Source organism: Calidris pugnax, unplaced genomic scaffold (genome assembly GCF_001431845.1).
Source record: "Calidris pugnax isolate Ruff unplaced genomic scaffold, ASM143184v1 scaffold95, whole genome shotgun sequence".
Lineage (NCBI taxonomy): Eukaryota > Metazoa > Chordata > Aves > Charadriiformes > Scolopacidae > Calidris > Calidris pugnax.
In genome coordinates, this window is record NW_015090885.1 from 15,376,556 (window position 1) to 15,401,589 (window position 25,034).

Consider the following 25,034-nt stretch of genomic DNA (forward strand, 5'->3'; position numbering starts at 1 on the left):
ATGGCTATGAATGCATTTCCTGTCACTGATTTCAGTAGGAGTAGGATGGTGGAACAGATCCAATGCTCAAAGACACCCAGTGAGAAGGGAGAAGAAAACCATTTCCGGAAGCGGGGCAGAAATAGAGCTGGTTTAGTAGCAGAGCAAATTATTCTCCTATAGTTTTATAAACATGTAGTCTAGATTTTTTTTTTTTCATTGAGGGGGGAGAGGGTATGAGAAGAAGAGGGAGAAGGAAATTTGAAATTTAGAGCAATAGTTTAATTAAAAACATTATTATAGAGAGCTAGTTACAACATATTTAAAATATACGCGAATGAGAATTTTTTCCTTTTGTTCTGATGAAAATAATGCTTTTCAGTTTTCTGTATTTCAGACAATGCTAACCATGGTTGCTGTTTCCACTTAGCTCTCATTAACTTGGATTTAACTGTCAGGTGGGCAGGACCTAAGAGATCAGGGACCATAAAAGGCCATGCAGGAAGCTTTGTAGTTCAGAACTTTACATTGCGTTGTATTCGAACAAATCCTGCTATGGCCATAAATTCATATTTTCATTGATAAAGTCAGCTAATTACAATGTTAACGCGCTGTAGAAGGGATGGTGTCTTTTTAGACAAAGTACTTCAAAAGGATTTTGTTGTTATTGTTGTTGTTATCAAAGAGGCTGCCCCATGCTTCTTTCTTAATTTTTCTTTTCTGGGAAAGTTCTGAAGTGTGATTCTTTACTTCTTTTCATAAGCATAATGCAATCTCACTTTCCAATAAATATACTTATTTTTTTCTCCTTAGAAAAAAATACTCAAAAGAGCATTGCAATATTTGTTGGACAGTTTGTGTCCTGCCCTGTGGTAGTGTCCATGGACTGGGACTGTGGGGTTTTTTTTGTTTGGTTTTAGTACAAACAGCACCTCCTGATGCCCTTTGTTTATAAAGGTTTAAAAATATAAAGGAGTCTTTATTGTTTAAAGCTTCAGTACTACTGGTTTGAACTGCTTCACTGTAAAGGCTTCTGCATTTTTGAGAAGGCAAATGACCAAAGTCCTTTGATTGAACTGTGGAAGAACAAGGCATGGATACCTAGGTGGCCTGGGAAGACTTTCCACAACTAACCACCTATTGCTTGGATAGCTATTAGAAGATAGACACAGGGCAGTTGGAGGCTAAGTTGCTCTTTTCAGTATGGATATCCATGGTGGTAGCTTCCGTGGTGACGATAGTCATCTTGGTAACCTTCCTGGTATCCCTGGTGATAGCTATGGTAACCATACCCACCATACTCATCATCTGGGCACTGCATGCCGAGTGATTGCTGAATTGTCATTTCCTGTCGCCGAAGCTGCATGGAATCAATCAGATCATACACAATCGCCATAGACCACATTGGAGAAGGATACCAAGATTTGACATTCCCGTCTTTTCCAACTAGAAGCATGGAGAAATATTCTGGGCTAATCTGGAAATAATTTCGAATGTCCTTCACCAAATTAGCTGGGATATCTTCTCGGTCTACAGTAGCGCTTCCTAGAAAGTGATCACATAAAACAGCATTGGTATTTTGCTTAGGCAATGATGATGGTAGGTAAGCAAGTTAGCAACATGAGATAGGATAGAGCCTAATAGTTGGCAACGTAAGATTCTTGTCATCTACAAATTCAGGATTTCTTGATTCCAAAATGAAACTGCTCCACTGTAAACTTAAGATATGTTTTTAATGGTTTTGTTAGGTTTAGAAAACTTGTCTTTATTCTATAGGCTGAAGCTACTAAGAGTGTGGCACACTTTTTTTTCACCCAACAAACATGCACTTCTTTGGCTTCTGTGCAGTTTGGGTTTCTGGCTCACATAATGCAGAAAGCATATGTGAAAAGAAGTCATAATGGAAAAAATCACTAGAATTGAAGTGTGATAATGTGAAGAATTGCAGGATGAATTTGCTGGGTCACTAGTGGTGGTATAGAGCCTCTCTATTGAACTGTCATGATATGCAAGATACAGGGTGTGGTAGATGTCATGTCCACTTTAAAATGTATATTCTGGCACAAATCTGGCAAACTTCATGCTTGTAAGTGTGAACTCTGTGCTGGATAAATGAGTAGAAAGTATAACACAAATAAGATCAGTGGACCCCTACATATATATTTATGTATATGCACACATACACATAGTTGACTTGGCAACAGGACACTTACAAAGTGGCATCCTGTCTTTACAGACTTGTTGAGGTTCTCCAAAGGAGGTCAGCAAGCAGGTGGCTATGGGTGATCTGGCCAATACAAGCTATGTGGATTTCTGGAATGCTCAAAAAGGAACTTTGATAGCTTGATTGGAAGGCAGAAACAAGGTGGGAGGGAATGATTAGTTCCTAGACTTGGGGGGAGATCACCAGTGAATTTCAGCAGTTTTCTCTGCTGGGACTGGTGCTGTTCAACATCTTTGTAATTGACACACGTAAGGTATGAGAACAAAGGTGGGGAACTGTACTGGAAGTATGGAGATAAGAGCAGTAAGGGCAGTGGATGATTGTGAAGCATTGCAGAATACCATTGTAAGGATGTGTGACTGGTTAATAAAATGATGGAAGAAGTTCTATTCAAATTGGAGTAAAATGATGCACATGGTGAAAATTTTGCTAACTCCACATAAGAAATGGTGGAGTCTGATCATTACCACTTGGCATTGAGGTCCTAGGGCTATGAAAGAGAGTTTCATGAAAGGCTAGTTCACTGCTCAATAATGGTCAAAAGCTAAAACAGATGTTATAAACCATGAGGAAAATAATAAAAACCAAACCAAAGTATAATTATGCCACTATGGAAACCTATTGTTTGAGTGCCTCTTGAAAACTGCATGCAATTCTGGTTCTCTCACCTCAAAAATAATATAATGGTAGAACTGGGAAAAAAAGTCAGAAAGGAAACAAGGTTCATCATAGGTTTGGAATAAACTCTGTTTAAGAAATGACCAAGTAAGTAAAGACTGCAGTCTGTATAATAAATGGCTTGGAGGAGGTCAAGAGGATTGTGATGCAGGGATGGATAGGGATTAAGTGTTTACCTTTTTTTTCCCCCCACACCAAGAGTTAAGGGTTTTTGAATCTATAAGGGCCATGCTTGGGACAAAAGAAAAGGTACCTTGCAGATCTGGAGAAGTTCTCACAGGAGGACACATGCTAGAAGTTAATGTGAATTCAAAGGGAAATTGGACAAGTAAATTGAAGAGATCTGTTGATCTTGACAAATAATAGTTATAACCAAGGTCAGGAGGTCCTTCAATAAAAAGCAGAGGCTGCAAAAGTGTTGATGTATGATACCTGCTTCCTCTGCTCATATTCATTCTTCAGCATGGACTGACATCAATATGTGGTAGAAGGACTAAGATGCTTTCATGTACAGAGCTGTAGGAATGGCAATGGCATAAATAAGCTCCTTCCTGTCTTTGTCTGCTGGTGGAGGCAGTCATTGGGATTAGGTAGTGGAGGAACCTGTAGCATTTGAAATGTACCCTAACAGCGAGATCTCCAAAGATTTACTTGAAGTATCCTGCTGGGAGCAAGTGGAATACTTAAAGAAGGCTTGCTTATAAGAAAGACAGAGAAAGACTTTTTACCAGGGCTCACAGAGACAGGACACAGGGTAGATTTATACTGGATATAAGAAAGAGGGTTTTTAGGATGAGGCACTGGAACAGGTTGCCCAGGGAAGTTGTGGATGCCCCATCACTGGAAGTGTTCAAGGGCAGATTGGATGGGGCTTTGAGCACCCTGATCCAATGAAAAATGTCCCTGCATGTGGCATTAAAAGGTCCTTTCCAACCCAAACTATTATATGAAGATGAATGAGGGACCCGTATAAGAGTAGCTGCTGCATTATGTTCTCTTCAAACTCTTGAGCATGTAAAAGACACCAACATCCCTTTGTCTTTGACAGCAAGGCAGGCAGAGGAGTGTACTTGGGACTGTATATTTAGGTGGGAGATAAAGTTGTGAGATGAATTCCAGATGATATTCAGGCTTTTCTGTCCTGAAGAAGCAATGGAATGTTTACCACAGGAACACCAAGAAAACTTGTGGTTTGCTTTGGTGTCTTATTTCTTAGACAAAGCAAAAGAGAAAAACAGTCATACCCATCTCTCTAAAGAAATTGCAGCAAAGAAACACTCAGCAGTAGGTAGTGCCCTTCATGCGTAGTACTGAAGAAACTGGAAAAAGTCACTTACCATTAATTGGATACAACTCTAAGACGCCACCAATATCTTCTCCAAGTCCTAACAATTTTAGGATAGTTATATGGCGCAGACCTGTGGAGGAAATGAAGCCATTTTTTTAATCAGAGGAGTTCTTTCTGTTCATTCTCAGGCAGATTTCAGGTTTTTTTGATGTACAGGTCCGTGCATGTTAAATTAGGGGCCAGTCTCAGCAACCTTCTGGGAAGAAGAGTTACTAATTTCTCTGGAGTCTGTGACAGTCACACCTGTCCCAAACATGGGGATAAACTAGTGTGTCAAATAAATGTGGTATCAGTTGCATAAAAGCTCTTGTTAGTGTCCTACAGACAACAGCATTTGGTGTGGTTCCGTGGCATAAGGATACAAGCATCAAGCACACCAGTGAATTCCAGAGGCCATTCCCCAAATTCAGAATGCCTCTGCACTGTTTTGTTCACTAGTAAAGCTAGTGTCATACACAGCAACAAAATTATTTTGGGGTAATATAACCTAGCACAGACTCCAAATGATTGCAGAGAATGGCTTAGGACAGGCATTCACTCCTCTCATTTGTGCTGGGCAGAGGTTTGAACTGTTGCCTCTGCTTTGAAGAAAGACCTTAGGGGCTGTAGAAACTGTGTAACATGAGTCTGTATGATCTACAAAATCTTTGATCTAACTGTTTTTACAACTTGGAAGTAAGATACTTGGAAACACATCACTTAGTTAAAAGAAATCATGGAGGACAAATGCTTTAAGAACTCTCTGGATCTCCTTCAAGCTGTCCCTAACAAAGGGTGGGGAGGATTAACTGTTTTGCTTACATTCCATTCTTCAGAAAGCATTTTACAGTGGTCCATGTCACAGCTGACTTTGGTAGTTACCAGATGAGATGATGCCGAATGAAAGCCAGGTGATTATGAATAAACAGACAGTTTAGGCATAACTGAAATGTACTGAGTGAATGGGACCCATTTCATTCTGTTGTAGGAGTCAGGTCTAGTCCCTGTATAGTACTTGCATTGCTTAGGAACCCAGGTTAGAGAGTCCCAAGACAGAGGAGTGTTTCTGGGTCTTGCTCTTAATTGCCTCCCAGAGGGGCCCGTCTCTCTCTGCTGACTATATAGTTGGATCTTAAGTATCTAGTTAGTGGCTGGGAGGGTCCATATTGGGTTAAAGCTGCTTCCATTAATATTTTTACAGCTTTTGGCAATGAAGCAAGAAGATAAAGAAAAAAACAAACCTGATGTCCATGCATCTCCCTGGTACCTGGCCCAGTTCTGAGCTGGGTGTAAGAGGATCTGCCCTTTCCAAAGAATTTTTTTGTGTTGTTATTTTTTTAAAAATTTGATTTTATTTATGTTGTTAATTTGTGCAGTAAGAAAAAGAAAATACTATTGATCACCTGAAGTACAAGCCCAAAGAGAAGCTTTGGAGTGCTTTTCTGCCTCACAGAAATGATTCCAGGGAACAATTTTTTTAGCTGTCAGGGTGTGCTGTGCTACCTGCTTAGCACGGTATTTTCCATTTGTATTTGGAGTAGCTACGGCAAACTTTTCAGTTGTTGGACTCCTCAGACTGTCTAGGTTCAGGCTTGAGCAAAGGAATCCATCACATCACCAGGAAGGATGTGGTTTTGGGGAGCAAGAGTGTAATTTCTTTTGACTCACCAAAATTGCAGGCTTGTCCACTGAGAGCAGCAAGCTGCTGGGAATAAGCCCAGTCCTCATCGCTGGGAGCAGAGATCACCACCAGCCGCCTTCTCCATCGGAACCTGGAAAGAGAAGAGAGTGCAGCAGGGCACGTTCATGACATATGGCTCAAGTCATCTCAGCATTTTTGTTCTGTGTAGGCTGAGATAGAAGTTGTGAGAGATATAACCTAAGCAACAGCTGGATGGGAGATCTTCCCAGTTCTATCCATCACTGGGAGAGGATAAAGCTTGTTTTGAATTTTACAACTTGAGAACTCTCAAAGAAACATCTGCAGTTTCGCTGCTTCACCAAACAAACACTGCAAAGCTTATGATCTTTGCTCAAAGGCCCCTTCAGTAGTTACAACAATGCTGAGAAGTGTATATTCAAGGGAAAGAAAGATTCCTGTAGGATTCCTCACTAGACATTCAGCTCTTACGTCATTCACCACTGCTGGAACTGCACAGTTATTTTGCAGTCTAACGGCTGTCTGAGAATTAGGGTGTATCTTCATTTCAGACATAACTCATACTTCTGTGTAAATACTCACTGACCTCTTTTTCTTCTCTACCACACTTGCTCAAAATACCTTTAACGTGGCTCTAAAGCTGAGTTTGTTTGTATGTGTGTGGCTGTGTGAGCCTGTGGCTATCTAAGGCATGCATGGGGCAATAAGATAAATCTTTGATATTTTTTCTGTAATATAGGATACCCCATCTAATCAAACTTTTGCACAAGGAGCACCTTCTGTTGTCCTCTCAAAAAAAGGCAATGCTATAAGGACACTTGAAACCTTTAAATACTCTAACTATGGGGGGTTTTGATACTCTCCCAAACAACCCCTTTTTTGAATAAAGGTACTTCTCCATTAAACCTAAATAAATCAGATTTAAAAGAATTTGCAAAGCTGCAGGGATATTTTTATAGCAGGAAATGATCTTTTAAATGGATGCAGATGTTACTCTGTTATAATAGCCTGCCTTTCTGCAGCACCATGTGAAGGTCTCAAAATAAAGGCTAATGTAATGGGTCAATTCTGTTCTGATATTTTGTATTGCAAAAGCACCTGGCTACATATAAACAGTGACTGACAATGTAAACATTGGATCATATTTTATCTAGGGCATAAATCAGGATGGTATCTTATCTGTGAGCAGCTTCAAGATACTCTAATTCCTTACTGTTGTTTTGAGTGTCTCCTTTGGAGATGCACAGAGCTGAAAAGGGTTGAAAGCCACTCAAGCTGTTTATACCCCTGCCCCAGGCAATCCCTATACCTAGTGTGCTTCTCTGGGGCTACATCTTACTGAGAAATTAATTCAGTTTGTCCTTTACAGCTGTTAGTTCACTGTCACTAATGTACAGATTTATACCTTATTTCTGACATCAGAAGCCACAGGCCAGTGCTCCTGTCCTGACAAATGTACCAGACTCTTCCCTAGGTGCATCCTTTCTTCCTCTTCTACCTACTTCACATTCTTGTTTGCGAGCCCAGAGTGCAGCACAGCCAGAGTCTTTGCAGGGGGACTCCCCTCACCAAACTCAAGGATCTTCTGATACATGTGGCTTTTAAGCTTCACTCAAGCTGACTCTGGTTCCCATGGTCTCCTTGCACGCCAGGCAGGCTTGCTAAGAACAATATTTGCATTATTTTAACTGACCTCCCCAATGAGCAACACCAGGGAGATGATGCCAGGACTCTTGTTCAGCTGGGAAGATAATCTTGGACAAAGCTGGAATGAATCTTGCTGGGAATCTGACCAGTTCATGTGACTATTGAAGTCCACCCAATATTTAAAGCCTGATGCTTGTTTCACAAATAACAAATGCATTCTGTGCAGTGGCAGTTCTGTTTATAGATGCACCACTAGACATTTTTCCTGCCTGTTTTTCTAATGTGTGTTTATTACTAGGGCTGTTTGCAAGCAAAGAAGGATTTGGGGCATGTCACTTTCCAGCATACAAGCTCTTTCTTGTGTTGGTCAGCTGTTTCCAAACTGAGGTTCTTCTTGGTGGTCTTGAGGATGAATCACTGAGACCTAAACAGGAGGTGGTGAGGTGGGTGGAGTGGATCTTGTTAAAGGTTTTCTTTCTGTTGAAGTGGCCATCGAATTTTAAAATGTTTATGAACCAACAGCCTACTCATTACCTGTTGTTGCTCCTTTCCCCCTCAAGTCATAATCCATCATGCTGCCTTGGTTATTTTTATAGCCATCTGGCATTAACTTTATTCCCATGGATTCTGATAGTAGGTGAGGAGGACACAGTAGTAACAGGTAAAGCCTAGAGTGAACCTAATTTCATATTAATTATCCTATAACAGAGAGGGCTATAGCAGTACAGCTCCTCTGTGGAACCGAGTTCCCACAGTCCAGACATGTTTATTCCCTGGAATTTAGGTCTTGCAGGTAGAGCAGTAATACAGCATATAGAAACTGCATAAACAAAACTGTCTTTCTGCAGAAGGTCTCTCAAGCATTTTGCAAGAGACATCTGCAGGACCTTTAATAATATGCATGACTAATACTGGCAAAGACCAATTGTTATCTCTAGCAGGATAAAGAAGTTAGAGAGAATTAATTACTGTTTTGAACTACATGGAAGGGATTAGAATGGGATTAATGAGATTGTGATGGTTGATGATTGAAACACATAAACACTGTGCATCATACATTCAAAACACTGAGCTAGCATCTGTGAATTAAGCCTTATTTGCTCTTCTAGTGCAAATCTGTGTTATTATCTCCATGTTGTGATCGGGGTACTGAGGTACAGAAAGTTGGCGTCTAAAGAATGTGCAGTCAGTCAGGAAACACAACACACATCCTGACTTCCAGTGCTCTGTATAGGACGCAGTTATGGCTACATCTCTCTATTTGCTTAAGACTGTAAATACTGAGAAATCTATATTAAATAATTACAGAAATAGTTGGATGGGTATTTTTTCCAATAAGAGAGTTAATTATAATAACAAGCAGGAGATAAGAGCAGAAGGTATTACCTGGATAAGAAGCTCTCAAGGGATTGCTTCTTATCTTCTTTGCAGACAATGCCCTCTTTTTTCTGTCTTTCCATGTCTTTAATTCGTGATTGGAAGGTGTCAATCAAATCGAACACAGACTTCATTGCTATGGGTACTTCATAGTATTGCTGTTTACAAAAAAGAACAGATGGATAAAAGTATGCATGTATTAGCAATCTTTCTGCAGGTAGGATATATAGAGATTCAAGTATTCCTGTTTACACATGGATAACAAGGCCTGAAACAGATTAGAAACCATGGAAAATATTATAGGTTTTGCAGTCAGACTGCTCTTTGGAACTGGCATATTTTCAGTATTTTCTCAATGTGACAAGGCCACGCCATTGCAGGCAACAAATTGTTATTATATTCTTTTGTAAGGCCATTCAACTAGAGCATTGTCCATATGCAATGTGTTGTCATCCCATTGAGTGGCCAAACTCTGTGTTTCAGAATGCCAGATACTACATTAAAACCCCTGCTGCTGGGGGTGTTCTGTTGCTGTGGTGTCAGCTCTCCATCCCATCAGAAACCCACAATTCCCAAAATCCCCTAACTGCAGAAAATGAAGATAGCTACCTAATTCCTGGAAATTTATCTTACTGTCCCTTTTATCTGTCCTCCAGCTATGACCAAGTTCTGCATCAGTCTCTTACATGCCTCGCGTGCCCTAAGATTTTTCCAATGCCTTGTATTTCAAAGATTTAAAGCCCTCACCTTGACCTTCATGTCAGTGTCCGTCAGCACCATGAAGAAGTCATTGTAAGTCATCCCATACTCTTTCCTCAACTCACTGATGAGCTGCTGGTCCACAAGATCTTCATCCTCTATCACTTTCATGGGTTTTTCATTATCTTAATGTGAGACAAAGGAGAAATAAAAATAGTCATGGAATCTCACAACACTCTGCCTTTAATTTCACCTTGAAAGAAAGGGGAAATTCATTTCCCAGAAGCCCTTTATCTGCTGCATAGGCAAGATATTAAAAAGCATCAGGATGGCACTATGACTTTTAGTTGTCCAGTTTTCAGTCCCAGTATTTTTTGAAAATCAGTCTGTCATAGGGCACATGCACTTCAGTAGTCAACATTTCTACTTTTGAAAAATCTTGGTTGCCTGCTTTTTCTTGGAAAGATCTTTTGGATTTTTTCAATATGCTTATACATGTATATGCCTGTACTAAGAATTTCACCAGCTGAAATGCAGCCACTTCTGGAATAGAAAATAGAAACTGTTCAACAGGAGCTGAAAAACACTATATCCAAATGAAACAGAGAATTTGAGTCAGTGAAGTATAGCTAGAACAGCTTAAGGTTGACCATGACACTAGAGTTAACCTTTCCAGTCTTAGAAAGTTATATGGCAGGTTTAGTGACTACAAGAAACCAGAAACTGTTTAATGTGGCTTGAATACTTCAGTCCTAGCTCTTCAGGTCTCTCTAATACCCTGCTGTGGCACTCTTTCTCCATCTGCTTGCTGGTGTTCATTTCCCATTCTAGTACCATGCCAGGAAAAACCTTAATTTTGAGAATGATTTGTACCTACTCTCTGCTCTACCCTAAGAAAATATTCAGATGTGCTTGAGGAGGAAAAAACCTCTGAAGACAGAGATTTGAAGCATGTCCAAGACAGCCTGTGGAGGTACTGGGGTTCCTTACTTCCCCTGGAACCAGGGTGTATTAGGACCAGGTCCAGAAAGCCTCCTTGTCATCAGCTCAGCCTCAGCTGTAGCATCCAGCACAGCCCTGTACAACTGCGACAATGCTGGAACAGCCCTCTCTGTGCAACTGTGGGCCTGGAAAGCTAAAGACAGGCTTCACACACAAAGTAAAATGTTACCTGGACCCCAGAGCGTTCTCTGCAAATGTTACCAGCTTATATCCTATGACACCACTATGAATATAAATATTCATACCCTCGCTTAGAAATCCCAGCCACAGCTTAAGTGACAGCTTAAGTCAGAGTTGAAATAGCCAATCAAGAGCTAGAATCCAGAGTTACAACTTCCCTGTCCCCTGCTCCACTGTTATTCACCAGCAAATAAAGATGAGATTAATTGATCCAAGTTGAGCACACAGCAACAGAAAAGATTTGAGTCATTATACAATAAGGCTTTTTAAATAATTTTCTCAATATCCATAGGTTTTAAGGAACATACTGATCTGATTCAAATTTTGCAGTAGGTCCAATCTGTGTAATAGACTGAATAAAACTTCTGAATTAAAACTTTGGGAAAATGTCTGAATCAGAACCTGATCCTCAGGTTTCACATCTTGGACCCTCTTCTTACAGAAAAATAACCAAACCAGCAAATGTTAAAATTTAGTTCTAGTAATCAAGCTATAGACATAATATGTATGGTTTTGCATGGTTATATGGACCTCAGTTGAAAGCTTTGCAAAGAATTATAGTCAATGTTATGAATTCTCTATTGGATGGGTTCCTGGATGGGCTAATTGGTTATTCACTTTGTAAAACGTCTGTAAATCATGCATCAATGCTTGATTTAATGTTACTAATGGCAAACATGAGCATTTAAACATAGACCAAAAAATTATTAAGTAACGTCTGCAAACAATTCCCTACAAAAGCATAGACCTCATTGGCCTATATGGAGGTAGAATAATGCAAAAGGTGTTAGTGTGACATGTGATGGAAAACAGCTGTATGGCGTAGTACCTTAGACCAACTGACCCATGGCATTCTTCTGCTTTAAAGACTGTAGATATTAACATTAAGATAGCATTTTACAGTTTCATTGTTAAGAGATTTTCTTTCAAAACTCGCAACTTAAAGAAGAAAATTAGATGACAAGAGTGATACAGAAAAATGTTTCAGGGAGAAAAAAAATTAATGCCACAAAGACTGGGCTGCCTTTCAAACTTGGAAGTGATTTTATCATGGTTTTGGCCGAATTTACCAAGACCAGACTGACAGATGGCCCTTGCCCCTTCAAAAAAAGAGAGGAGAGGAAGAGATAAGGAGATTTAGAAGTTTAGAATGAACTAAACTACTTCAATGAAGAATTAATATTAAAATCAAAAAGAAGAAAACAATGAAATAGATACAATATATAAAAAAACATATCAAGCTCCCAGGATGACGGTCACGTCACCAGCAGGCACGGGGAAGTCCCAGACTCACTCTCTTTGCTTTTTGCAGAAAGGTCACTGAAAGAGTACGGAAACCTTTCTCCATGCATCTTTAGCAGCTAGACAGTCTGGGAAGACGAGTTATTAAAAATAATTCAATTGAGGTTGCAAAGTTCAGCAGTTTGTTGTAGCACTACAGTGGCCTAATAGATTAGGTATTGGCTTTGATTGTCAGGTAGGTAGCCTGGGGCTGGTGTTTAGCTGACTAAAGCCCTGTTCCCATGAGGTGGGGAAAAGAGACCACATGGATGACTCAGAGTATCATTCCAGTGGGAAACGGGGAAACGCTCTTTGGTTTCAGTGTGAGCTGATCTTGGCCAAACAGTGTTAATGAGCTCTCTTGCATTCACTACTTCTAAATGTGTTTGAAATTTCAAGTGAGAAGTCTTTTCTGTGGACTTTTCTGTTGGTGTCATTTGCATCTCAGTCCCAAGATGCAGCACTACAAGTAGACCTCATCATGCTGGGCTTCTCACTACAGCACAAATTTTTGCTGCCTCTAGTGCTGACAGAGAGTGAGACATGCAGAGGCCATGCAAACAGGAAAGGTACAGGAGAAAGACACAGAAAGATATTTGCATTATTTAAGCTTTTTGAAAAGCTCAGGCTTTGGTGTTTTGGGCAAAAATCTAAGGTGAACATTTTGTCAGGTTTAACTTACACCCTTCTAAGTCTCATGTTTTTCTTCAACAAATTAATTCCTCCTGTGAGAATTCAGCTATTATATACGCTTGTGTGGTTTGGGGAAAGTTTGGGTGTAGGTTAAGTTTGGAACAGGCTGAAAGAGTATGGTCTATGTCAGAATGAATGTCTGTTTATTAGCCAGACTGGAGCTAAATATAATCCTAAACAGTCCACTGACAGGCAGATGGGTCTAGGTACACAAAAAGTGACCTTGAGTAACCTTGGCCTGATGTGGAAAATCCTGTACCACTCCAGATTTGTCAAGGAAATGAACAAATGGACAGTCTGGTGGGATCTGTGACTCACTGTCATTCAGGGACACAAAGCTCCTGGTTCCCCACTGGGTCCTCTCCCTCTGAGTGTAGTAGAGGCATGGCTAGAAGCCAGACATAAATCTGTGATCTTCTGGCCTGTTGTATGCCAGACCTGAAATACCCTGGTGTGGTCCTGAATTTTCTGTTCCATCACACATCTCTTCCCAAGGTCTGGTAGAACCAGATGAACTTCCAGAGGAAAGATGTGGTGGACTTATAAGCAAAACTAACAGCTTTTTATACTATTTCTTTGCCTTTGTCCAGCAAAGCATTCACAGTGGCATTAGCCTTTAGCCGCAGACAGCAATGAGATTATTTATACAATTCAAGAGACACTAAACTTAAGTGCTTTGCTGGACTGGGACCTGAAGTCTTTGTCCAAACCCTGCTGTTATGAAAGGAAAGATTCTCACTGGCTTTGGTGGGTGCTTCCCCAGGACCTGAACACTGACACCAGTTGTTTCAAAGCTGCCTAAGAGAGATGGATGCCCAGTGTCACCCATCTATATAGGAAATCTGTATGTGAAGAAGGTGGTACTAATTATGGCTTAATGAGCTACTTTTCAAGTCCTTCATAGTCTGATTTATAGTGCCTCTAAAATCTCTGGCTTCAGTGAGATGAACCTCTTTATAATAGCCAGCAATAAGCACTCACACTGGTGGGTATCTTTCTCTATGGGTAAAGAGAGATGACAGGACTTCAAATGGTAAACCTTTAAATATAAGGTAGGCTGGTGCAAATTTGTAAGGTTGGCCATACCTAGATGCTATGGTTGAAATACTCTAAATTAATATCTCTTCGTAAGTACAGAGAGGAAAATGCACCTGGATCTCCCCTTACCATGGAGGAGAATACTCCGTGAATATAGTGAAATCAGCTCTTAGCCCTGGGAAAGCTGATCCTGGGAAGGAAACGAACTTGCAGCAAGGGGTCTAACTAGCACGGTTCTCTCTGTCCTGGGTTTTGCCAGTGCATGCCTCTGAAAAATGAAGCTTTTTCCATGACCTCACGAGGAGTGCAAAGGCATGAGAAAATCTTATGTGGCAGAGTGGGGAGATAATGATACTGAACTTCAAAATAGGATTAACTTGGGCCAAGTTTTGACTATAATCTCAAACAGTTCTCTTCAGCATTTCTGCCCCCTCAGTTTCTTTAAGCAGTGTTTAAATTGTGCTAGCCAATATCTAGCCATCTATGGCTGATGTCCTGCAGAAACCAAGGCGGGGAGGACATTATATTAGGGCAGCCATTTAGTTAGACAGTGAGGTTGGTATTCAAGATATTGGTAGAGCTGAGCCTAATTTTCTCTTTCTGTTCCATGCCCTCATCACATTTTTCTGCCTTTTCACTGTTTCATTGTTTTACTGGCTTTAAGAATTCCCACAAAGAAAGCTGAAGGTGCTCAAGTTACAGCTCTGGAAGCCTAAATGTGGAAAATACCAGAGACACTTCTGTAAATACAAAAGGGGTGCAGCTGGCATGGAAGGAGGGGGAATGGGTTCGAAAGTGCAACTGGACCACAACAAATGATCTTGCTTAGATTTTGACCCAAGCTGGGGAGATTTCTCCCTTTGCTGTCTGTATTGTGCCCACGAGACTGAAAAAAAATGATTTAAAAAAAAGAACCTAGCTGGAAGTGGTCAATTTTCATGCTGCTGTTGTTCATGGTGCCAAAAATTGTAATGACTGAGATCTTCCTCGTTGCCATCTTGCAGAAGCTTTCCAGATATTCGTCTCGCTGCTGTACATACATGGTGTTGTCTGCCTTGGGTGTCGTGATCAGCTGGTTGGTGGCAAAGACAAAAGAGCTTGTTTAGTATAAGGAAGGAAGCAGATAAGTATTTTACTGAAGGAGAATTAGTCACTCTCTGCAAAACTGGGACTAATTTTCCGTAAACCTGTTGACAGCTCTGTAGCATCATCTTATTTGTTTTGGACTGTATATTTAGGCCCAGGCCTGGCCCAGAGGTGTTGAGCCAGCCACAGGAAAACCTTAGGAAACATGGCCAGCTGGTGGCACCAGCTCCTCCACCACCCCTCCACAGTGCTGACTGAAGAAATGGCACTGGATTTTACAGAAAACCATGTACCCTCCTATTATCTCTTGCCCTGACAGTCCTGCCAGGTCTCCCTCACAGCTTCAGTGGTGTCATGAATCTAGGATTCCCCCTAATCACTCACAGTGGGAGCACCAGGAACATGGCAGCCACTCTGGCCTCATCCCGTGGTCTAGGTAGGACCCCCGGTGTCTGACTGTTAAGGACTGAGTACAACTAGGGCTACATGAATACTTATGTAAATGATGGCCATATAAGAAGACCTTGAAGACTTGCTAAGGAGACAGTAACCTCATCTGAAAACTGCTGATTTAGCTTTTGTTTGTTCTAAGCCATTCTGATGTCTTTCGGGACTTCTATTCGCTGAGAGGGCATGGCTAGAGGAGGAGGAGGAACAACAGTTGCAGCAACAAAAGCATAAAAATCTCTATAGCTTATAGTACTTACTTCAAGGCCTCCTAAAAATTGCAAAGATTCAACTTTTAAAAAGTTTAAAGCACACAACTCAGATCCTTCATCAATGACTGAGATGCAAATGTCCCAGGGAAGGTATGTGTGTAACAACCTGCAGTGGTCCCGTGCAACCGTTTCCAGCAGAAGGTGGAGAGGACCACTGCAGCTCCAGCAATGTAAGCAAGCACCTGCCACTGATCCCCAAAAAACAAAAGGAGTTGGAATCTGGATCCAAATTTTATGGTTTAAAGTCATAAATAATCACCAGAATCCTTCAATTGCAAACTTACGCTTTAGTCAGCAACAGGTGCAATCATCTTCTAGCTGCCTTCTTAACTTTGTAGGGCCTGGAGGCTAATTTTTATGATATACTCCTTATAAATCCAGTTCATCAATGTACTGAAATGTAAGAGGCATTTCTGGGCTTATAAGATCTGACTCTCATTTCTGCAAAGGCCCCCTGGCATGACTACAGCACTGGGACATGAAGGTGGATGAGAATCAGACACAAAGAGGATTTGATTTCTGGGCCACAACATGTAACATGCTTTTAAATTGCATAGAAATGCTCCAAATGAAAAAAAGGATCACAAAAAGGATTTGAAGACTCAGATCAAAACCAGATCATTGGTTTGTAGTGTCCTCCTAGCTTCAGAGGCTGTAAACAGGAATGCACAGTTAAGTCTGAATTTCATCTACTTGATTAAACCTTGTAGAACAAAGCAGGGAACATTTCAGAGGCAAAGCAAACTTCAAATCAAAGCTTTGTGCTAGGACTGGTTTGACCCAGGCAGTACACTTGTATGTATTTTGCATACACATGTGTGTATGTGCATGTGCATATACGTGTGTGTGGGTATAAATGGAGTGTTATATATAAACTGTCAGTCTGCATTTCATCACCACAGAGAAATAAACAAAAACCTAAACTCGCTGAGCCAAGACTTTTCAACATTAGTAAGACTGGAATAAAAGCCCAACTATAGAGAGGTGGGGCTGCAGAACTCAAAATCCGCACATTTTTTCAGTTTCTGCAGCTGGGTCCTGGAGTTGTCATTAATTGAACTTAACCCAGAATGGCCTTCAGAATCCTGGATGTTTGAAATTCACACTGAAGTCTGCGTTCTGAAATATTTAATGATGTACAGGACTTAAAAACCCATATCTCCCTCAAAAGACTTTTGGGAGAGTGTAGCAGCCTTTATAGCAGCCTTCCAATATTTGAAGGGAGCCTACAGGAGAGCCGGAGAGGGACTCTTTGTCAGGAAGTGTAGTGACAGGACAAGGGGTAATGGTTTTAAATTGGAAGAGGGGAGATTTAGATTAGATACCGGAAAGAAATTATTTACTGTGAGGGTGGTGAAGCACTAGAACAGGTTGCCCAGGGAAATTGTGGATGCCTCATCCCTGGAAGTGTTTAAGGCCAGGCTGGATGGGGCTTTGAGCAACCTGCTCTAGTGGGAGGTGTCCCTGCCCATGGCAGGGGGGTTGGAACTCGATGATCTTTAAGGTCCCTTCCAACTCTAACCTTCCTATGATTCTATGAGAGGACTGAAACAACGTCCCTGGGAGGCAGTCTATTAAAGCTGCTGAAAGACAAAAGTATAGCAAAGCAATGGGGAATAACTCAGGTAGGGCCACTTCTGCAGCAGTGTGGGCAAATTCTCCAGAGAGGGAGTTTGAAGACTTGAACGGTTGACTTGAACGGCTGAGCTCATCTAGCTGGAAAGACTGACCCTAAGGGAGCTGAAGAGTTTGATAGGAAGGGATGCAAATAGGCATGTGTGTGGATTCAAAGCAGCTTGAGAAGTTTGTTTTCCACACGTGCCCTGCGTAGCAAAGAGACAGAGTTCAGCCACTGCTTCTACTGATGACCAAATCAAACCTATTCTCCAACAAACCTCAGAACAAGCAGGCTGAGGATGGCATTAGATACTGGAAAAGTGAATTGCAGCATGGCATAATCATTTGTCTTCAGTGAGTTTTGGCCTGACAGCCTGAGATTGTTCAACTCTTCCTCTTGGAGGTGCAGCTGATAGGTGGCCTACTATCAGAAGGTTCGAATTTCAGACGAGCCTTTAAGTTGCTGGGACTGTGTTGGTGTCATGAATTCGCAGTCTGACATCTGTGAGCTCTGCTTTTGGCTCTTTTTTCAAATTTGTTTTTATTTGTCCTGATACTGCACATACTTAGAAACCCTCAACATTGAGATACACGACCGAGTTTCAAAGATCCCAAACTTGTGTGCATTTTCTCTCTCTGAACTTTTGATTTAGTTAACTGTTAGTTAACAAGTAAGTGATGGGCATTTTTTTGCAAAATTCAATCAAGTTCAAAATTTTCAACTATATGTCTCTTCTCCATTTCCATCATGTTGTGGAATGCAAGTCTGCTAGCTCTGCACAGCCCCTAGAGCTGGAAGAACAGGCAGGGGGAGAAGAAAGCCAGCTTCTGCTCAGGTCTGTGAATCGCTAGCAGAATGATTATTAAATTCCAGTGGTTGATTATTAAATTCCAATGGTTGAAAACTTAGTTTGGCATCTTAGCTATTGCTATTGGAAAGTCAAAGCTATGTTTGTGACACTGACTATTGGACAATAACTGTGAAACAGGCCAGCTTGCGGTGGAATAATTGGAAGAAACCAGCTCCCACAATAATATTTTTAAAGAACTGTTTTTCAAAGTGTACCTTGCAGAGTATGTGCCATCTGCCAGAAAAAACATTTGTACTACAGCTAAAACTGTTTCCTGTCCCAGGTGAAGTGTTTTTTCAGATAAGTAGTTGGAAAAACATACAACACTATTAAACCCTGGGACAAGTAACTCCAGACCATGCTGAGTTTCTCAGACTTGAAAACTTCCCATAGTGTTATAGTTTAATAAAAACAGCAGGGGAAAAACCCAAAACAAAATAAAGTTTGCACGGGATCTCAGAAGATGTCTCGGAGATTTGAATGCCAAATTCCCATCAGAAAGAATAGCAAATGTAACAATCCCACCTCAGGGCATCTGATCATACGCCTTTGTGCATATCCTCAGTCAGACATGCAGCAGTGCTGCCAAGCCACCTGGCTTGCTTCCAGTTTTAGGACACCAGCAGCAATATAAAACAGGTGTGCCAGCTGGCAGGACACGCTGAGCATCGAAATGTGGTAACATTGGCAAGTACCCTAAAGTGATGAAGAGGTGTAATCCACACTGGAACTTCATTTTATTGATCATATCTATACAGATCATGGCACTTACCTATCCACTGGAAACAAAATAATCTGATGGCTGTATGGTGGTGCATGGAAGGGGTTGGGAAGAGGTTTAAACCTGATTCCTGGCTGACTGATGTTCATACTACATGTAAGATTTCCAACATGAGGCTGTGAATCCTTCCCTGTTGGAAGTGATTGTTTGGGTCTAGAAATTTTACCTCTTAAAAAAAAAGCACCAACAAAGAATAACGCAAAACAACTATAAACTTTTTGTTCTACATGTTCTTACTAAGAGGGAGATTGGACTTAATATATTAAATAAGATTCAGATGAATGAGTTACTTACAATGAGCCGCCTTTTGCCTTCAAAATATTCCAGGAGATCGGTCACTGACTTCCTGGGAGGCTGTGGGAAAGGCTTCTTGTTGGGCTTGGGGAAATCCTCATTCTCAGTCCTGCTCCCCTTCTTGTTCTTCTTGCTACGATCTTTGTCCTGCTTGCTCTTTTTGTCAGCTTTGTCCTTCTTGGACTGCTTCTCACTCTTCTGAAGCTTGTCAGGTCTGTCCTTCTTCTTCTTCTTCTCGGGTTTATCCATTCGCTCATGCTTCTTTGATTCTTTTCCTTTTTTGGGGGGAATATTTCCTGCTGCAATCTCTTCCTCTAAATGAGAACTAGCAGGCTTGCTCGGGTCATATTTATCTTCATATTCATTGCTCAGTATCTTTTCTTGGGCCTTCTTTTTTGGTGGTTTAGTCTTAGTTGGTTTGTGTTGCCCTGGTGTGACATTCAGGTCCCTGTGGTTATACTCCTTTCTATCTGTTCTGTTATCTTTAAATCTACCCACATTTGCCTTCGTGTAGTGCACTGAGGGAGCTGTTGGGACTTCTGTGAAACTGTCATAGCGGGCAGCTTTGCTTGGTTTCCGTGTGGCCACTGGGTGTTTCTCTGAGTGGCCGCGCTGCCGGTCCCTGCGGTTTCCCTTCCACACAGGAGAGTAGAAATCCTCAGAGGCTGTGACTCGTGGCGTGGTGACATCGGGGGCTACTGGCAGCCTGTGGTACTCTGTGGTAGAATGCGACTTTGTGGTCCAAGTCCTCTGCGTGGTGGGGAGGGGTGTAGTTGTTGTCGTAGACCGGCTTGCTGTTGTCACTGCGCGGGTGGTGGCACGGGTAGTTGTGGTGGTGGGAGGGAGGGTCGTGGTCCTTACTGTAGGCAGAGGAGTAGCCACGGTGGTTGTCATTGGTTTCCTCACTGTTTTGGTCCTTGTTGGCTGGTTATTGCTCCTCCTTGGCTCCTCCTTTCTTGTTGACACCTGGACATGTCCACCACTAGGGGTAGGCTGGGTGCTGCCCCCGTTATTGCCTTCCTCAACCACTTGTCCCTCCACCCCAGCTGCTTTGCAAGTCTGGATGAAGCCCTTCTGCCTCATTTTCTCAATTTTTCTGATCGGGCTTTGATCAATAACTTCATACATGGCCTCTAGCCTGACTGGATAAGGATACCTTTCCTCCACCTGCAGAGTTTTCTTCAACAGCACCATGCCAAATTTCCCCTTCTCTAGTTTCAGAAAGCTCATGAGCTTAGGTATGAGGGCAGGATCTAGCGGCTGCTCCAGGATTTTTCCTTCATTGGTTATCCTTCTGACTTTTCCCCCTTCTTCCCCTTCTTCATGGAACAACACAATCTGCTGGATGTGCCTCTCAGCCAGTTCGCAGTAAACGTCGTTTTTCAGCAGGCTCATCATGAGCCGGTAATAGCCCTCAGAGGCGTGGGGGGCAGAAATGACCCACACACGATTTTTCCCAGCAAAGCTGGCCAGGACATTGGGAGAGCTTGGCCCTGAAGAGAAACGTCCCAGTCGTGACTGGGAGGCAGGGGATATCCCTTCGTCCTTAATCATCTCAGACTTGGAGTATTTGGCTGCAGCTGTGAGTCTCTGTACCCGTCTCATTCTGGTCCCCACGCCCCTGGCCTGGGAACGTGCTTCCCCGTGCAGGAGATTGGCAGGTGCCTTTGGAGGTGCTGAAGAATCCCTCTTGGTGACGGGGTGTTGGGGATTCGAATTCCTCAGGGATGCTCCAGACCTTCTGAGGAGGCTGCTTGGAGCCCTGTAAGCCAGGGGCACTTTCCTGACACCATGGCTCCCTCTCTCTGCTAGCTTCCCCGTCTTCTCAGAGCCACACACTAGCCACGCTGCCCATAGCAGGGCTAAGCTGAGAGCTGGCCTCCAGTTCATTGTGCAATCTGCTGGAAGGGAGGAGGAGAAAGAGAATAAAGTTAGATGTTAATAGTATGATGATATCTTGCGCAAGTGATTAAAAAAAGCAAAGCACAGGCTGACTGGTTTTTGTGATTTAAAAGCACTGACTGCACCTCAGTCCTGCCCTGGTGGCTTTGTACAGTTTACAGTTATTTTTGGAAAAGCACAAACCGGATCATTTTATGCAAAAATGAGATCATCTGTCTGTAACATGACTCTGTCCAAAAGGACACTGATCTGCATCCTTCTCTCTCTCTCTCTCACACTTTCACTTACACACATGCAAACACACACAGAGAGAGGGTTTGGTACATAGAGCAGAAAGCCAAGAACTTGACTTGAGACTTACACTCTCAGGGAAATTCCCCTTCCAGCGACAAGGTTTCGCGTCTTTTTCCTTTAAAAGGAGATCAATGCCATACAGCTTTGCTGCTGCCCTGTGGTTTATCCTTACGCAGCCCAACAGGTCCCAGAGCCTGTCTGTCTCCCCGTGTCTCTTTCAGCTTTCTTTCTTCTTCACCTTCTTGACAAGCGGGATGAGGTTAGCGGAAATTTCCTTTGGGATCTCTGCTTCTCCATTTACCTGCAGGTCTGGCTTTTTGCTCTACCAGTTACCCGCACAGACAGGGATTTCATTTAAGAAAAGGGAGATCCCAGCTGCTCCGAGTCTCTCTCCTTTAAACCTCCCAAGCCTCCTTCCCACTTCTTGCTTCCTCGGTCCCGTTTAGCTCCTTTGTTTCCAGAGAGTAAAGCACCAGCATTAATATATTTTCCAGGCTGAGGAAAAACACAGGAATGTGATGCTGAAAAAAAAAAAAAGAAAAAAGAAAGGACGCTTCCCTTTCCCCTTTCTCCGCACTTCGACAAAAGCAAATTGTAAAAGGCTCGTCTTTTCTTCTCTTTCCCTTCTTGGCTGGCCGCCGTCCCAGAAATGTCAGGGTAACCCCAGCCCCGCTCCCAACCAGCCTCAGACAACGGTGGCCACTGGAAATGGGGGAAACTTCACTCAGGATTTAACAGCTCAGCAGAACCCGCCTCCTCCCCACTCCGACACAGGGAGGGAGGAGGAGGAAGGCTCTGGGGGCTGAAACACTGCACAGCATCACAGAGCACTTCAGAGAGGGTGCCTCCAGCTTTAACTCTTTCCTCCACGCGTCCCAGCTTCCTGGCATTCCACAACCTCGGCTTCTCTTTCCTCCCATTAAACTGACACAGTCTGCATAAAAATTAGTCCTGTGAGAAGTGCATTTCCCCTTCGGAGTCAACAATAGCTTTGGTGTTTAAGCATTATTGTTTTTTAACCCCATTATTTCTGCCTCCTGTTCCCCCTTTCCTTGTTTGTTTGTTTGTTTGTTTCTGGGAGTACTCCAGTGAAATCCAATTTCTCCATACTCTCCAACCAATTTCTCTTTCAGGTCCTCACGTAGGTTGGTGTAGTCTTTTCTGCAAGCATCATATGCGCATGGATGGTTGTTAATTTGTAGGTTTTAAGGATATCAGAATGTTTACTTTGTTATTGTATTAAAATTAGAGCTACATGTATTTCCCATGAATGTCCACTAGCAGTGAAAAAAACAAACAGAAAAGGTGCAAAAATACCTAAAGAGACATGGGTAAAGACAGGGTAATGTCCTTTGCTCTCCCTTCATGGTGTCAATGACACCACTCTATTAAGCTGACGTAAACGGGCACAGCTATGCTGCCAGCACCTGGCCTGTAGCTGTTTCACACCAGCTTCAGTATGTCATGCACCTTCAGTGTGAAACACCGCTTAATTGTAGTTGATGGGTAACACCTAAAAACATCCAAGACCTTAATACTGCTTTTACTGTTTTCCAAGATTTCGCTTGTTTACAGATATGCTGTTACATTTCCGTGATAACATACTGGATTTGACCTCAGTGATCTTGGGAGTAGAGGAGGTGGGGAAGGCACACCTTCTACTTCTCTTGAAATTAGTAGTTCAAGGATAAAAAACTTTCTTTTCTTTCTCTCTTTGCTAACGTGCTTCAGTTTTACTTTAAAAGTTGTCCAGTGCACTGATAAACATTAGTAGTGGTTTTGGCTAATAATGTGTCCACAGTTTGCATTCTGTGGCCAGTGGTTTGCCCTGGAGGTAGGGGAGGATGCTGAAGGCCTGTGCTTGCATTAACATGAGTGCAAAACTGCACAGGCCCTCCCAGAATATCATATCCTGCATCAGCAGGGAAGTGAGGGGATCGTACCTCTCACGAGGACCACAAAACTGGAGCTCTGTGGAGCAAGGGTAGGTAACATTTTCCACTTGAATTAGTGGCAGGTCTGCTGGTTTATTAATCTTGACAAGAAAAAAAAAAAAGTCTCTAAACATTACACTTTTCAATGTGGCATTTTAAAGAAAATAAAATTCAAAATGATGTTTTTATTTAAATGGTTCCTCCAGTTTTATTACAAACATTGAAAAAAGTGACCCTGCAAAGCTGAAGGCAGGTATTTAATGTGGGTTTTGTTTTTTTTCTTTTTTAAACTAAATTACCTCATTTTTCTTGTTGGTGATAGTTTGAAACCACACAGAAGCAAAACATCGTTTGTCTGCATAAGTGTAATGAAGCCAAGAAAAACACACTCAATACATGACAACAAAGGAAAGAAACAGATTTCCTTATTATCTCTACTGTCTATTCTGTCCAATTATAGATACACTAAAGACTTTCTGTGAGAATTTGCTTTGCTCTGCCAACCTGATTAAAAAAAAAGTAGCATGAATCTGTCTTAAAATGTATTGAAGGGTGGCAGATCAGTGAAGATGATGGATTGTAAGGCAGCTGTAGAGAGAGACTAGCCCATGACATGACAGGGAGCCACAGGGATTATTTCCAAGGTTGATGCTTCTTAGTATCTTTATCTGAGGTGAGGAATAAACTTGAAATGACTGCTGGAAATGCTCAGCATCAGAATTTTTCAGAAAGTAATTTATACAGAACAACATGGGACTTCCGGTAAAGAGACATATATTTTAAAGTGCCAATGCAAGGTCATACAGCACAAAACAAAAAAAAATGCACAAAACATGCATAAGATAAAAAACAATATCCTAGAACTCAGCTATTCTGTAAGGGGACTTAAACATCACAGCGTAGAAGCCACTGGAAATAAGCTTTTAGTGGTATATTGCGTCAAGGAGAAAGTCTGCCAGCATGTCAATGAAAAGTTAGGAAGTCATACCTGGTAGCAATGAGGAGGTTTCTGCCACGCACATCAAGCTTTTCAAAAGGATCGCAAAGGGTTCAAGAAGTGAGCTGATAATTTGGATATTATCCCATTGAAATGGGGCTGGGAAAATAACTATGTGGAAAGCACAGCCACGCCTTGGTCATGATCTTCTCATGCATACACAGGAAAGAAACTTCTGAAAGTAAATCATTTTTTAATCCAGCAGAGGAAGGCAGAAGGATATCCAACGATTAGGAATTAAATCCTGACAAATGCACACTTGAAGTAATTGCAATTACTTACAATTTTTAAATAATGATCTCCGTTAACCTCCGGGATAATTTCCCCAAGAATGTGGTGGTTTTCTGCTGCCTTTTCTACTGCCTTCAAATCAAGCCTCTAAGAGACATTCTTGGCTGAACTGGAAGTCATGGCAAAAGGACGGAATGAGATCCCTATGGATACATCTATGTAGGAAATTTGAGATCAAAAAGGCATCCACTCCTGAAGAGTGCAGCTCTCTGTGGGCTTATGGAAATGAGTTCTCTAGCCCACCGGGCTGACATGAGCAATTTGAGAAAGCTGAAATGCAATGTACAGATGCTGTAGCCCTCAGAGTGGTTTCAATAAGGAACTGAAAGTTAATGCTACGTCCACAAAGGGAAAATATTTATCTGTTTAATGTTGACGGTACTGTGAGTCTTTCTACGCTCTGCTTTAGGTATCAGAATTAAAAATATATATACATCAAATGTGTCAAGGGTTGTGTGCACAGCTACATTATTTCAGCTGCTA

The 25,034-nt window shown here is 41.9% G+C and overlaps 1 protein-coding gene across 2 annotated transcripts; it reads right to left on the minus strand.

The window, feature by feature from the left end:
- Window positions 1–927: 927 nt before the first annotated feature.
- On the minus strand, window positions 928–22,040 carry CCDC80 (coiled-coil domain containing 80). Of its 2 annotated transcripts, none has more exons than XM_014947367.1 (8): window positions 21,397–22,040; window positions 19,134–21,031; window positions 14,701–14,857; window positions 9,640–9,776; window positions 8,902–9,050; window positions 5,877–5,980; window positions 4,219–4,299; window positions 928–1,524 (listed from the first exon to the last, which is right to left on the minus strand). In XM_014947367.1, exons 2-8 carry the CDS (start codon window positions 21,021–21,023, stop codon window positions 1,178–1,180), a joined length of 2,865 nt encoding a protein of 954 aa, XP_014802853.1. In that variant the 5' UTR covers window positions 21,024–21,031; window positions 21,397–22,040; the 3' UTR covers window positions 928–1,177. The 2 variants fall into 2 exon arrangements, with proteins under 2 accessions (XP_014802853.1, XP_014802851.1); XM_014947365.1 differs by having other exon boundaries at window positions 19,134–21,034.
- Window positions 22,041–25,034: the final 2,994 nt, after the last annotated feature.